This window comes from Myotis yumanensis, unplaced genomic scaffold, assembly GCF_028538775.1.
Source record: "Myotis yumanensis isolate MYYU_CA2020_CCGP unplaced genomic scaffold, mMyoYum1.0.hap1 SCAF_12, whole genome shotgun sequence".
NCBI lineage: Eukaryota > Metazoa > Chordata > Mammalia > Chiroptera > Vespertilionidae > Myotis > Myotis yumanensis.
In genome coordinates, this window is record NW_027223763.1 from 4,406,893 (window position 1) to 4,422,841 (window position 15,949).

The following is a 15,949-nucleotide window of genomic DNA, read 5'->3' on the forward strand; positions in this document are numbered from 1 at the left end:
GCTCAATCCACTGAGCCACCACAGCCGGGCTCGAACTAATTTTTATGTTAATCACTTGGGCTTGGGATTCTGGTACCACCTGTGTAATACATACACAAGTGTAAGGTTTTGTTTCTCAGATACACTCTTTCCCCCTCCACCCTATCGCCTGAGACCTCAACAAGCTTCCTGGCTGTCCTGTCTGATCACTACACAAGTTTTGCTGGGTGTCACCAGTTTAAAGGAGAGCCAAGAAAGTTAACACTGAGGTTGGAATAGAGGAAGGGCCTATGGTCTTATGCCTTAAGCTCATTGGTAGTATTTACTGAGTGACACATTGTGAGATTTTTTAGTATTTAACATTGCTGTTTGAAATCTATTGTGACTTGGGTAATAAGGTAGACAGCTAACTCCAGACACCTTACATTCGCTCAGAACTAGAAGTATATTATTTCATTTATTTACCTTGGGGGATGTATCGGGAATAATTTTTTTCTCTTCTGTGGAACATATATTTTCTAGAAATAGATTTACAGAGTGCTTTCAGTATTTTTGTTTTTCACAATAACTGCACAGCCATAGAGAATGGTGGTCATATAAGCATTAACTTCCTAGACTCCAGCTCTCTTCAGCTGTATGTATATGAAACCTTGTGATTGCCGTGTTCTGTAGTGAGGTTATTTATTAAGGAGAGAAGGGGAAGAGAAAGAGAGCATTTCAAACCCACATAACTGAAAGCTCAAGGCTCTTGCCAATGACAATGCAATTAGATGCCAGGGAAGAGGAAGAGCCTTAGAGCCTCGAGCTCCTCCCAGATGTGTTCCCGCCAGCCCACCTTGGAGTGGTGCCAGTGTCCAGATGAACAATGTCAGCATTGGCTTCCCTCTGAGCAGAAACTGCCACTCACCTTGAGTAAGCAGATATTTCACATTCTACTTTTCAAATAAAGCATCCGGAATATAGGGGAACAGAAGGCCTTTTCTTAAAACTGTTTAGCAAGTGAATGGCCCATGTGGGATTGAGATGCTGGTCTCATTTGCTACCTCTCCATATTCTCTCCTATTTCAGTGACTCTGCACCAAGGGAACCTACCAGGCTGGGGCTACCAGTTGTAAGGCTGTTAAAAAAAAAAAATCAGGAAATTGCTGGAATAGTTCAAGCATATTTCTTTGGTTAACTTATTTTGAAGTTTTTCTCTGTTTTGTATTTTAGCTGCCTTTATAATTTATCAAAGACAGACTCATTGTTTTGGCAAGTTCCTGGCCTGGAAGGCTCCAACAAAAACTCCCAGCACTCAGTCTGAATAGGAATTTGTAAATGCATTCTCAGTCTTGAACTTGGAAATGTATTCTCGATGCAGCAGCGCTGGGAAATTTGAACAATGCCATTTATCATACAACAACATTGTTCCAGACAGAGACCTTTTTCATCTCTTCTATGTTGGTAACCCTCCTGCTACATTATCTTTTCAGAGCTTTTTGTTTTCTTTTGGGGCCTCAAAGGCAAGCCTTCAACCTTTCAGTTTCTAGAATTCAGCATTAAAATTTGTCTCTTTTACTACTCTTTTTAGCAAGATAAGATATGCCCTCATCACTCTAACAGAAGTGATCATTATTAATGTTTTATATTTTTACAGTAATGGGGTTATGCTGGAAATACTGTTTTGGAAACTAAAAAAATTAAATTATATACAGCTTTCACATTCCTTGATCATTAAATATTCTTTTTTTTTTAATTGATTTTAGAAAGCGAGGAAAGGAGAGGGAATTATATGGAAACATCGATGGGCTGCTTCCTGCACTCCCCCTCCTGGGGATCAAGCTGGCAATCCAGACATGTGCCCGGACCAGGAATCAAACTGGCAACCTCTCAGTACATGGGTCGATGCTCAACCAACTGAGCCACACTGGCTGGGCTAAATATTCTTTCACTTTTTTTTTTTCTTTTTAAATGCTACACATTAGTGCATTAGCCTGGCCGGTTTGGCTCAGTGGATAGAGTGTTGGCACACAGACTGAAGGGTCCTGGGTTTGATTCCAGTCAAGAACACGTGCCTCAGTTGCAGACTTCATTTAAAATTGTTTCATTAGGCCCTAATCGGTTTGGCTCAGTGGATAGAGCGTCGGCCTGTGGACTGAAAGGTCCCAGGTTCGATTCCTGTCAAGGGCATGTACCTTGGTTGCGGGCACATCCCCATTGGGAGGTGTGCAGGAGGCAGCTGATCGATGTTTCTCTCTCGCTGATGTTTCTAACTCTCTATCCCTCTCCCTTCCTCTCTGTAAAAAAAAAAAAAAAAAATCAATAAAATTGTTTCATTATGATCAATGACCGGTAGAATTCTGGGTCAAAGACTAGTTTTTGACAAATCCCAGAAAATCAGTGCAAGCTTCCAGGCGTTCTCAACAGGTTTTCTCTGATCTCCCTTGCGGGCTGTGAAGACTTGTGTGCTTCTCATCACCTGGCCTGTCCCGAAGCAAGGTGTCCACTGGTTGGAGCTCCTTGGTGACTCAGACTCACCACGTTTCCAGCTGTTGATTGGGGATCACTGTGGTGTCATTTAGTGGTATCCTTGCAGCTGTATTTCTAGAACTTTCCAATCACTTGTCCCAGGCTGCTGTGCCTCCTTCGATATTTTCTCAGACAGTGCCCCCCAACGCACACACAAATTGCGAACTCCAGGCTGTCACTGTAAATAGTGATTATCAGAGGCTAGAGGTGTGGGTACTTCTACTTTCTAAACCATACAGCTCTGCAAATTTGAATTATTTTACAACAAGCACATTTTTGTGATTGAGGTGGGAAAAAGAACTAAAGAGAGAATGGGCCAAATAACGTAGGTGATTAAATTCACATGACTAATTTTGTCCACACTATTGAGTCAATAACTCAGATAGATTGAAGAGAGGTAGGTCAAGAGCCAAGTGCCAGATTCTTGCTGCGCCTCAGGCCGGCCGCACACCCTGCCAGCGGGGTCCCGGCCCTGTGGTCAGGCCATCTGCTCTGTGAGCGGAGCTGCCGCAGGTCACCATGCGGGATAGTAACTTCAGGATGAAATCTCAGTTTCAGCCCCTTTCCCCTCCAGCCTAAAACACATTTCCTCTGTAAAATGAACAAAATGCAGAAAATGAAGACATATCTGAGGAGTTTTGCTCTTTGAGGAGCAGGGAATAGAGTATTAGGTGTGGAGCACAGTGCAGTGAAGTGAGAGTGTTTGTATTGAATTTCTAAGATGGGGTGTGTTTGAGCATATTTTGTATTTATTGAAAAGACCCTGACCAGTGCAGGGAGATGGTACCTTGCAACAGCAGCTCTTGAATCGGACATTGCAGCATCTTCCCTCATGCTGGGTATTCACATGAGAAAAGTTATTTAATAAGGCTCAAATATTCATTAGAAAGACAAACTTGCTATATGGTAAATGTTCATATACATTGGAACCTGATTCCAGAATCATTGAATGAATAATAACTGAGCATCTGCCATGTGATAGAACATTCTAGGAACATTATGTATTATATTCCTTTAGATATGTCTTTACAATTTAATTATTAACTGATGTTGATATCATTAAATTATTGCCATTTTATAGATTGTTTCTATTTCAAAAAAACACATTTCCTCTGATGATAATGAGGAAACAGAGTATTGAGTGTACAGCTGCTTCAGAGAATATTTACTATTATTTGAGCAACCAGAGCTGTCAAATATTCCTCATTTGCTATCCCCAAATTTTTGGTAATAAAAAATAGGGTTTTGTCCTTCGTTATATTACATGCGAAGGGCAAAGGCAACTTCCCCAGCGCTCTGCCGTGAATGGTGTGTCCCTTAATGAACAGCAGGAGTCACATCCTGAGGCGGCTGAGGTCATGATAAGAAAGTAATAAATCTCATTACTGCCCCGTCGGTATGGCTCAGTGGTTGAGCGTCGGCCTATGAACCAGGAGGTCATGGTTCGATGCCCGGTCAGGATCCAGGAAGTCGAATAGGGAAGTCACTTCACACGTTGTCCGTGCTAACAATCTAAATGCATTCCAATATTTTTATCTTAAGCCCATTCGGGTTGAGAAGCATCGGGCTGCAGTTCAGTTTCTAGTATATTGTTTCCTTTATTTAGAAACGGCAAGTCTGACCTCTTAGGCAGGAAGCTGTACTTCCATAGGATGTGGGGGTGGACGGTATTGAGAATTACCCAAATGGTGACGGAAGGAGGCTTACCTCTGGGTGGTGAACACACAATGCAATACACAGATGGTGTAAACGATTGTGCACCGGAAACCTATATCATTTTATTAACCAATGTCACCCCAATAAACTCAATAAAAATTTTAAAAAAGAAAAAGAATTACCCAGTAATTCAACAATAAAGATAAATTTTTTTTAAAAATTACCTAGCAGTGAACTCATGCGTAAACAGTACACATTTCTATTTGGATTTATTTGGGGAGATTCCCAAGGGCTTGTCACAGAAATTCTCAAGTTTAAATTCAGTCTTTGTGATTGACAGTGAAAGTGGAGTAGGTCTTATTCAAAGATGTGTGTGACTTACAGTCTCCTGCAGTTGTGGTCATTCTGGGTTTTTTTAGATTATCTCTAAATTCCGTGACTCTGACTCATTAAAAAAAATAGATTTAGAATGGAAATTTTAATTAATGGAATGACTGTACCTCTTTAAGATAATAGTGGCTATTTTTAGACTGACTTAAAAAGAAATGAGAAATAGTGATGCTTTAACCTTCGTGTAGCATATACTAGTACATGAGGAGGTGCACTTTCTAAAACATCTAGTTAGTAATTGGTTACTTCAGATAATTTTTGAAAATACTATTAAAGATAGTTCTAAAAATATACCTGTTATAATTAGTAACTGATTGAGCTGGTTCTTTCCATCGTAAAATAAACACAACAGCTTACAAAACAGAAAAAGATTTTCCATATTAAAACTTGGTCAGAACAATGGCACATTCCTGGGCTCAGGATTCCAAAGTGAGGATTAATTCAAAGCAGATGGGTGCGGGGATGGAGGCTAAGACAGTCCTGCCTTCCTGCTGTGACCTTGAAGAATTGAATGTACAACAAGGTTTTGCTTCCTTTAAGTGCTTCTCTATCCTTTCAGTGGGCGAGAGGGAGGCTGTAGAAATGCATGGACGTGTGCCATCTCTGGCCAAGCTTTGGCACTCAAGAAAAGCTCCCAGGGAGACCGCTTCTGGAACATCCCCATTCCCTCTGGCGGATGTTGGTCTGCCTTCCCTTCTGCTCAGCTGATACATGTGGCTGCTTATTTCGGTCGCTTCCACAGTTCACACTAGTAGTCCCTAGTTATATGAAAGGACATCAGGAAACTATTATGAGTTCATATGCTTACAAAGGCCATCAGAGAGCCAAGGCGAAGACATCGCCGGAGATTCTGGGGAGGGAGGAGGAAGTGGATCACAGCCACTTCCTCCCACATGGTGCTGCGGGGGGCTCGCCCCCAGATCTCATCAGAAAAATATCCCAAGGCTGGCACGATGGACTTGTCCTGAGGACACGCTCATGTGGCATGTGTGTGTGAGTGTGTGTGTGTGTGTACATGCGTAAATACATACATACATACATGTATATATATAGGGTGTCCCCCAAAAAATGTATACACACTTTCACAGCTGGTAGCTGTTAAATGAAAATGAAATGCATTTTAATAAACATAACTTATAACTATATTCTAAGTTTGCATGCATTTTGGGGGGGACACCCTGTATATAATAATGACGTACTGATCTCTGCTTCAGAACGAAGCTGTTTCTAAAATTCACCGAGGTAGAATCATTTCTCCAAAACTAACACGGGGACTGTCCGTCTTCTTGCTTGTTATTCTTGTTTACAGAAGTGGCGAGCCCTCCCCTGCCCATGGGGTTTTTGTGTCTTTTTCTGAGGAACGTTTGTGAATGAAATAGAGAATTTTTTAGACATTTGAGGCCTGGGAATTCCCTTGTGTTTTTTCATATTCGTAACCAAGTGATGAAGGTAAAGTCTAGGTAATTGAAAGAGTTAAGAGGACTTCGCGTTGGTGGCCTGAGAGGGACAGATGGAGTGCGCATAGGTGGGGAAGCGATTTAGCGGAGGAGGGCGTGGGGTTGTCAGGGTAGCTGGGCACGTAGCGTGTTGGGGACGGATTCTGTGTTTACTGAGATGCAATAGAAGCGGAAGCCACAGCATATGGTCAGGACGGGACAGGACGGGCGGCAGAGAGTGGCAGCTGAAATACCCAAGGGGAGATGAGAAATGATGTGGTGGTTTTGAGGTACCTGAGGCCTCAAGAAACTGAGACACGTCGGGCAATAAGGAAACTCCTTTGGCTCTGCTGATGCCGGTACCGGGTTCGGGAAGCGTGTCTGTATGCATGGGGAAGGGAATGAAGGAAGCCTCTCCCAGCGACCACCCTGGGCCTTGACCAGTGGCCTATGAGTCAGTGAGTCAGGAAGTGAGAACCAGGTGAGCTTTCACGTCACAGGCAGGAAACCAGCAAAGCCCTGCGATGCTGCAAACCCGCGAAGATGTTATCACCGACCAGCCAGGAAGGGATGAACGACCCCCACGTGTGTGCTTCGGGTTTACATTCGAATGTTCCTGTTCTTTCTTTTTCTTTCTTTTTTTCTTTTTTTTCAACTATTGGGTTCATAAAACAAGGCAAAAAACAAACAAACAAAAAGTTGCCTTGGTTATGTGGGAACAAGCCCTTTTCCTGTGGTGTTGTTGGCTCAGTGTGGCAGGCTTGCCAAGTCAGCTGCCAGCCAAGCCTTCTCTTCCTCTGGCAGCGGTGGGTGTGGCCTGGTGTGCCCACCCGCACCCCCACCCCCATCTCGGAGTTCCTGAGCAGTGTTATCTAGGGACCCTCCAAGTGCTGGGTGAGTGTAGGATGGATCGCCAGCCTAACTATCCCTGGGATCTGGATCTGTGGATGACTTTACGTTTACACACGTACTGGCTGGAGCTTTCACATCCATTCTGTAACATGTCAACACTTGCTCCTCCCCTGTAGGTATGTGAGAAACCAAAATATGGATTAGAAGAGGGAACAAACTGGTGAATTTTATTCTTGATTATTTAGGAGGGATGGAGAAAGCCCACAAAATAGCATATACACAAAAACATAAAAAGCACAAAGAGGGCGCAGGCTTACTGCTTCTTTACAGTATAACAACAAATAAATGTGGGGAGTTTTAGAAAGTCCGTTTAGATCATGGTTCATATGGCTTTTTTGTTCATGAACCCCACTGAGGATTGAATTTAAAAATGTATGGATTCCCTCATGTCCTCCTCCTTAAGAAGAAAACATATATGTACACAATGTTATATATATATTCATATACACAGAAGTTCTCACAAGGCCCATCCAGGCGACACAAATCTGTGAATGTTGCAGGTGCAGGTGAGAAAGAATGCTGACACTGGTGTCTGCCTAGACGGGAACGCCAAGTTAGACCAGAACATTGAGGTTTATGACAAATTGTGACAAATCAGAACACATCTCCTTACCTAAAGTAAATTCAAATTCTAAACCATTTTTAAGAAATAACACCTGCAATGTTTTTAATAGCCAAGATATGGAAGCAACCCAAGTGCCCATCAGTAGAGGATGGATAAAGAAGATGTGGTACATATATGCAAAGGAATTATTACTCAGCCATAAAAAGAATGAAATCTTACCATTTGCAGTAGCATGGCTGGGTAGCTCAATTAGTTAGCGCATGGTCCCGCTATGCCAAGGTTTCTGGTTCAGTCCCTAGGCAGGGCATGTGTAAGAATCAGCTGATGAATGCATAGATAAGTGGAATGACAAGTTGATGTTTCTCTCTCTCTCTCTCTCTCTCTCTCCCCCCCACCCCCTTCTTTTCTCTCTCTAAGATCAATCAATCAATAAAAAATAAAGATGCAAGTTGGTAGTTACAGAACTCATGGGGATGTAAAGTACAGCATTTGGAATATAGTTAATAATACTGTAATACCTGTGTGCAGTGCCAAGTAGGTACGAAATATCAGGGAAAACACTTTGTAAAGTATATGATTGTCTAACCACTATGCTGTGTACACCTGGAACAGATACAAAATAATGTGGACTGTAAACTATAATCTTTAAAAATATAGCACCTGCTAAATACAACACATTGGAGGTAAATTTGAGCCCAGCCCCCCCGGTTCGAAATTCTAGGCTTTCATTTGATCTCTGTAAACATGGGGATATTCTCATTTTTTTGCCCCCAGGCACGACAACAAGCTCAAGTGCGTCACCAAATGGCAGAGGACAGCAAAGCTGATTACTCATCGATTCTTCAGAAATTCAACCATGAGCAGCGCGAGTATTACCACACTCACATTCCCAACATTTTCCAGGTCAGTTTGTCTTTCTAAGAAATGTGTGGCTTTGGGATTGTGGTTGCTGGTTATATTCTAAGTTATTTATATAATTCTCAATTTCCTCTAACCCAAGTCATTTTGTGGAGCATTCCGACATAGACTCGCAGTAAAACGAAGTGAACTGTTCATCTCAAGATTCATCAGTAGCCTTGGTAGCTTCCTTGGTTTGCCCCACAGTCTAGAACTGTGGTTCTTTTTTTCTTTCTTTTTTTAATATATTTTATTGATTTCTTACAGAGAGGAAGGGAGAGGGATAGAGAATTAGAAACATCGATGAGAGAGAAACATCCATCAGCTGCCTCCTGCACACTCCCTAATGGGTATGTGCCTGCAACCAAGGTACATGCCCTGAACCGGAATCAAACCTGGGACCTTTGAGTCTGTAGGCCGACGCTCTATCCATTGAGCCAAACTGGTTAGTGCAGAACTGTGGTTCTTAAATTAACACTTCCTTTGCTAAAAGGACCATTCTAGTTACCGCACCGCCCCCCCCAAAAAAAAGCCAACTTAACTTTAGGAATCAATTAGCATTCATAGATGTAAGATTTGAACAGGTGACAGTTCTTCGAATTGTTTTTCTTTTGACTCCTTTATGTTTTCAAAAATGGTATGAGAAAAGATATTTAAGCCTTAAAACAAAACAAAACAAAAAAGATACACACATGTCCTCTCACTTTGGAAATCTTTAAAACCTCAAGTGCAGTTGTAGAAAAAAACAATAGCTCTTTGCTTCATAGCGTCTGCACGCACGTGAACAAGAGCCCCCCACCTCGCAGAAGGAAGCTGCGCTAGTTACACCCCAGCCCGGCTTGGGTTGAGACAGTTAACCAAATGCTGTGCTTTTGGTAAAGGGTAAAGCAGTGGGTCCAAGATGAAGGAAAAGTGTGAAATCTAATACCAAGTGGTGTTAATACTAAAAGTACCTGAGTTTGGGATTCTTGCTGAAATTGGAGTGGGATTGTGTGAAGTATACATTTGGGCAGCCCACCAATTCATAAAATGCGTGTACAGGGAGCAATAAGCTTACAGTTGCTTTTTATGGGCCTGTTTGCTTACTGGACGGTTGACTCATGGTAGCAGTGCTGCTGAAAAACAGCATCGTTAAATGACAGCCGTGGGCAGATGAATTTTACACAAAATCTGATGTTACAGAAAATACAAGAGATGGAGGAGCGGAGGATAGTGAGACTCGGCGAATCCATGAAGACCTATGCGGAGGTCGACCGGCAGGTGATTCCAATCATTGGGAAGTGCTTGGATGGAATAGTGAAGGCGGCCGAGTGCATTGATGAGAAAACTGTAAGTTTGGGAGGTGACCTCATTCAGCCTTCTCGTGACAGGCCGTTGCTCTCGGTGTCAACAGTAGCTGCTTCCGCGCTGTCTGGGTGTTCCATGTTTTGAGCGCCCCTCCCATTTTCCTATCACCACGGACCCTTTACTTCCATGCGTCTCTTCATCTGCAGTTCGCTCAAAGGCTTTGGGTGGTTTTATGTGCCTGGCTCCTGGACGGAAATCACGCCAGTCTCAGCGATTAACCACCCTGTGTACAGTGTCCACAGTCCAGCACGTCACTGTGCGGAGAGGGCCTTTCAAGGGAAATAGTCATGGTGGGTTTAGAAGTTAAGTCTCCAATCTTGACTTCCCTGAAACAAGCCCGACTTTAATTTCTTACATTAGAAGCTCAGAAATGTCTTTTTCCTTGAAAAAGACATTTACAATCTCACAAGGTTATGTCAGAATGGTGGTTTCCCTTTTAACTACAATAACTACGGCTAATCAGTTGAAATCTTTTCAAATGATCTTCTCTAGTTTTTGTGGGTTTTTTAATTAGATGACCATCGAGCTAGAATGTTATTACCAATCACTCGTGTTTTTGTAATACTTTATCTGTGCATGGACTCCTTTATCTAGGGCACTGTGCTTGTAACTTTCTGAGTCCCCTGAGGACATGTTGACCCGATGTGCCTAGCAGAGTGCACGCCGAGGAGTAGGCATCCGGTGCATTGATTTGTCCAGCACATTTCCATTGCACACCGGGTGCCAGCTAGGTACTAGAGATTCGGTAGAGCAAAAGGAGGAGAACTTTACTTTCTAGCAGAGGAGAGACTGAGCAATATATACATGAAGTAAAATTGTGTAATAAATTAGCATCACAATGAACTGAGAAATTAGAGAGGTCATCTACTCTTTGCTCTGACTTTGTATATGCTAAATTGCTTTAAGAACTTCTGATAGGAAATAGATTTTTGTGTGACTGTATTTTTTTCAGGGAATTGCTTATAATAGCCCAATTTCTCTGTGTTTAGCCAAGTTCTTTTATTTTTATTGATTTCAGAGAGAAGGAGAAGGAGAGAGAGATAGAAACATCAACGGTGAGAGAGAATCATCGATTGGCTGCCTCTTGCATGCCCCACACTGGGGATCGAGCCTGCAACCCGGGCATGTGCCCTGACCGGGAATCCAATTGTGACCTCCTGGTTCATAGGTCAACGCTCAATCACTGAGCCACACTGGCCAGGCTTGCCAAGTTCTAAATTAATATTTGTTTTTCCAAATGCAGAAAACTGGCTATTGAAAGTATCTTCAAACCTCAACTCAACTTATAGTGTTACAAATTATTCTTTCTAATGATAAAGTTATTACTAGAAAAAATGTTTCTTATCAATTAATGTAGCTTCCTGAGAAAAACGTCTATGCAGTAAACACAATTCATTGTGTAAAAAGCATTTACATGTATTTGAATGTGTTTGTGTGTGATGGGTATAATTTCAGGACTCACAGCTGGTCATAGAGGCCTACAAGTCAGGGTTTGAGCCTCCCGGAGATATCGAATTTGAGGATTACACGCAGCCAATGAAGCGCACCGTGTCGGAAAACAGCCTTTCCAATTCCAGAGGAGAAGGCAAAGCAGAGCTTAAATTTGGGGGCAAACCAAAAGGAAAGTTATGGCCGTTCATCAAGAAAAACAAGGTACTGGCGGTTGGTACCTGGTGTGAATGAGTTTGATAAAGTGTGCAGATTTTGATTTTATCTTTTAGTCTTAAAAAAAAATACTAGGATCCTAAACCTGTAGCTTTAGAATACAAAAAAAAAAAAAAAGGCCAGTGTGCTATTTTCTTTTAAAACAGTCTTCTTTCTGGTGGTGGTACCTTTGCCATGGCCATTTGTCCAATTTCAGATGCATTGTCACCCACACTAACAGATGCCTGACCTCACCATTTCCCATCACGCCTCTCGCTCCTTAGACGGCTGGTCACGTGGGCTGGAGAAGGGGAGGGTGCAGACTCCTGTAACCACTTATCAGCATCTCTACCTGCAACGGTTTCCGTGGGCTAGTAACTTGGTTTTGAACTCGTGCTAACACTCGGATCCATGAACATTTTCCGTTTTCTTTTATAGTGTAACACGTAGGTGCATGACGGCATTAACCTGGGGATAAAATATGATCGAGGCAACATGACTGCTTTCTCCTTAGAATATTTACTCTATAATTAAAAAAAAAAAACTATCTTGCTGTTTTCCCAGCCCTAGCATTTAAGGTCTTCCGTTTTCTCCCATCATGCTGTGTAAGTTTAGGTGGTTCCAAATGTTTACCCTTCTGGCTTACACTGGTCTAGAGTAACTGGTTAGAACTATAATTTGCATGTGAAAGTCCGCATGGGCTGCTTGTCAAAGATTTCTTGCTGTTCTTCTCTGCATTACTTACTAAAAACCCCACTTTCATCCTGTCCTTCATTCTGACATATTCCCATGTTTTCTTTTGGACCATGGCCTAAATATTTAATTGTTTGTGTTTTACTTGCTTTGGATCTCAATTATTATTTGATGCTTATTTTTGTTTTGTGTCTTTATCTTCTTGTCTCTGATGTTTACTGTCACTGCTCCATCTCTTACACGTAGCTTATGTCCCTTTTAACATCCCCCCATCAGCCTCCCCCTCCTCCCCCTGCCTCTGCCTCACCCTCTGCTGTTCCCAACGGCCCCCAGTCTCCCAAGCAGCAAAAGGAACCCCTCTCCCATCGCTTCAACGAGTTCATGACCTCCAAACCCAAAATCCACTGCTTCAGGAGCCTAAAGCGAGGGGTAAGTCCTGCCCGAACCCTGTCTCTCGCGTGGGCTCTGGTTGCATGGTTTGCTCTGCGTAACTCGTTTTGTTTGTGAATGAACTCATTGTGTTTTCCCACCACGGAAAGCAGTCAGGACCTGTGACTCGACAGGCAGTTAGAAAGAGGAGGAAGAGAGGAGGAAGGAAGCAGGGTGGCTGGAAGGAGCCATCCCGCGCAGAGTTCTTTCTGTCTTCAGTGCATTCCAGAAGGACTTTTCTCCACTTCCCTTTTAAAACACTCAGGTCATTAATATTTTACCCTGATTTTACCAAAAAAGGGAAACTCAAGATTCAGTTTCTAAAGTTAGCGCCCTGTGAGATGAGGAATTAGAAGTCACTGTGTAGTCGGGATATATTTCCTTAATAATTAATTACTGAAACGACGTGAGGGTAACAAGAACACCTCTCTCTGAGCCCTGCCTCTGGGTCCGATGGGAGATACGGGTCCCAGCGGTTTCTTCAGCTCTTCTGGTGAACGGAGGAGACGTTGATAAAAATTCCCATAGAATGTCTGACTGGGGAAGGCCTGATGCGATATTTATCTTTAAATGGTGAAGTAACAGCCACCGGCGTTTATTGAGTGCTTATTACATGCCAGACTGTTCTCCACGCTCATTTACTTTACTTGGGTTATTTTACGAAAAATAAGAAAACTGAGGCATAAAAAGGTAAAGTTAGGAAGATGGACAGCCAGGCTGGGGTTCTGTGACATCCGCACTGAGAGAGAATCTGTTATAACACTGGTAACTCATTGCGGGGGTGGTTTAGACTCAGGTGGGCGGTCTCATTACGGCTGCATGTGCTTAAGTCACAGTAACCCAGAGGAGAGAGCAGTTAGAAAAGGTTGGAATGAAGTATTGGCAGTATCTGAATACATCTAAATTGTCTGTCCGAGCTGCCCTGCCTCCCTTTACAAGGAATAAATAAGCATGGTTATCAGGAGTAACCGTGGGTGCCTCCGCACACCTAGCTGCGGCCCAGCGGCCGTGGGATGTTCCTGCACAAACATAAATCCTACTGTCCCTCCTTCTGTGTGAAAAGGAGGGTAACTGTGTCATAGATAACTTAAAGTAAGGGACAAAGACCACAGGGTCCTCTCAGTGTTCAGGAAAAGACCCAAGAATGTCAGTGATCAGTAAGTGTAAGAAAAAGATGGCAAGAAAAAAATATAACACTTAAGCACACACAAAAAAAAACAGTGAAATAGGGAACTGGTTATTTTGATCATTTAAAGGACCCCTCCTCACTCTCTCTCTCTTTTTTTTTTAACCATAATTAGCACAATGAATTTTATTTTTTACCCCTCAATTCTATGTTCAGCAAACCTCTGTTCAAAATTTTCCTAAATGGTGAGTGTGTTTTCTTTTACATACACATGCACACACATATTTTTGTTTCTCTGTGTTAGTCGGGTCAGATTTGATGTCCCTTCAAACCTGAAGTAGCAGTGCAAAAAAAGAAAACAAAAGGAGAAGGAAAAAAGATAAAGGAAATAGATTATAGAAGTGGGATTAGGAAATTCATAACAAAAAACAAATCTGAAGTTTGGGGGAATAAATTTGATTTTAAAGCAATTTCAGAACAGAAGGCACATGACTAGAATGATACAGTCCTTGCCACAATTTTGTTTATTCTATTTTTGAGCATGAAGACTACTCAGATAGGAAAAGTATCCTAGGAAGATAACAAATCTGTGACTTCAATGTGTCTTTTAATGTATCCTGTTTGCAGCTGTCAGATCCAGATTGAAATAGTTGCTGTACCAGGATGTATAAATCTTGTGCAAACACTTCTTAGCCAATTTTGTTTCTAAATAATTACACAGGATAAAATCTTTTTTGTTGTAAATCAGTGACAGTTGTAAGAAAATGTTGGTTCATTGAACATCTTCAAAGATTGGCATGCCACTTGAGCGTTACTAACCATTATTTCATCTCTACCCTAGGTAGGATGTTCTCAATTTGCCAACTACAAAGTGTAATTTCATTGTCTTAAATTGGAATTTCTTTTTCTGGTCTGAGCAAAGGACTTCTAAATCTAAAGTGCGGTCCTTTTTGCCCCATGTTTTAGAGTTAATTATATGGGGAAATGCCACCAAAGTTTGCTCAAATGATTTTGAAAATCCTTATCCATTGTTTGTCAGATGTTACAATCCTATGGTTACTTCCATTTTATTCATTGTATCCTGTTCTCTTGCTGATTATTGGCAGACTCAGTCTTTCTGTTTCCACAAAGAACTCAAGAAGAGGACGATAGGGAGACCCACGTATGCTTTTGAAGCTAGGGACTATGTTGTAAGTGTATGTGACGGCCAGGCCCCGCAGTCACGGCACAGGCACTAACCCCATTGCCACCACCAAGACCGGGGACCCAGTGCGCTCTGGTAGGCTTCCACCGAGAAATGAAATTCTCAATTGAGAGACCCGGACAGCGGGGAGAAAAAAGTCTAATTGTATAAATTCAACCCCAGGCTACTTCATCCGGGAAACTTGTATGGAAAAAGGAACCAAACTTCCCAATAACAATGAAACTTCCTAAAAATATCAGTAAGCGGAGCTTGGTTTTTCCCCTTTCCATGGAGGATGACTGCAGTCTGAGAAGATGTTACGGCAGGATTTCCCCCATAAAATGCAGCTGCGGAGCCTGGTCACAGGAGGGTGACGCTCCTCCAGATGACAGTTGTGTGGCCCGGTCACCCACTTCCACACCCGTAACAGATGATCCCCATAAAGGGAGTCACCCCATAAAGCTTGGAGAACCCCCTAAGTCCGTGAAGCATGCGCAAGGTCACAGAGGAGTGGACTGACTTTCGGTGGCCCTCGCACACCTTGCTCAGATGTTTATTTCCGTGGTCCCCTTTCTTGTACTTGAGGTTAGTACCTGTGGCTGCCGGTAACATGGATGCGCTAGCTCTCTGTTCTCACGTGCTCTTGACCTCATGGCTCCCAGGCTCCATAACTGTCACCTGACACTGACAGCTTTTCAGTACTCCAGGGCCTCGCAACGCACCGTACGCAGCCTTTAAAACGTCCCCGTAGCAGATGATTCGGTTTCTAATTGCAAAACATCTAACTGGCTGGCTTACAACGTAAGACCAAGAACCGGTTCCTAATCGTTTCAAGCAGTAGCAAGTACTGTGATGGCGGGAAAATGGAATGTGTCCCAGAATTTAGTACTTCCTATTTTTACTGGCATTTATTCTCAATCCTAACGACTTACTATTATGAAGTGGCAATATTCTTAGGCTATTCGTTTTGATGTTAGGATCCTATATTTTATTTAACTTACTTATTTTTGTTAATCCTCACCAGAGGATATTTTCCCTATTAATTTTTAGAGAGAGTGGAAGGAAGAGGGAGAGAAACATCAATGTGAGAGAGACACATCTATTGGTTGCCTCCTGCTCGGAGCCCAGAGTTGGGGAACATGCATCCGAGGTACATGACCTTGACCAGAATCGAACCTGGGACC

At 42.5% G+C, this 15,949-nt stretch overlaps 1 protein-coding gene across 13 annotated transcripts in view; it reads left to right on the plus strand.

Moving 5' to 3' along the window:
- Positions 1–15,949, plus strand: part of FNBP1 (formin binding protein 1) — a 99,538-nt gene that overhangs the window by 66,250 nt on the left and 17,339 nt on the right. For 4 of the 13 annotated variants that reach the window (XM_070430453.1, XM_070430454.1, XM_070430455.1 and 1 more), the window contains exons 7-10: positions 8,221–8,349; positions 9,526–9,672; positions 11,146–11,343; positions 12,274–12,456. In XM_070430453.1, coding sequence (XP_070286554.1) covers positions 8,221–8,349; positions 9,526–9,672; positions 11,146–11,343; positions 12,274–12,456 — 657 coding nt within the window. Of the gene's footprint in view, positions 1–8,220; positions 8,350–9,525; positions 9,673–11,145; positions 11,344–12,273; positions 12,457–14,688; positions 14,773–15,949 lie in introns of all 13 variants that reach the window. The other 9 variants (XM_070430458.1, XM_070430459.1, XM_070430460.1 and 6 more) reach the window with 4 other exon arrangements.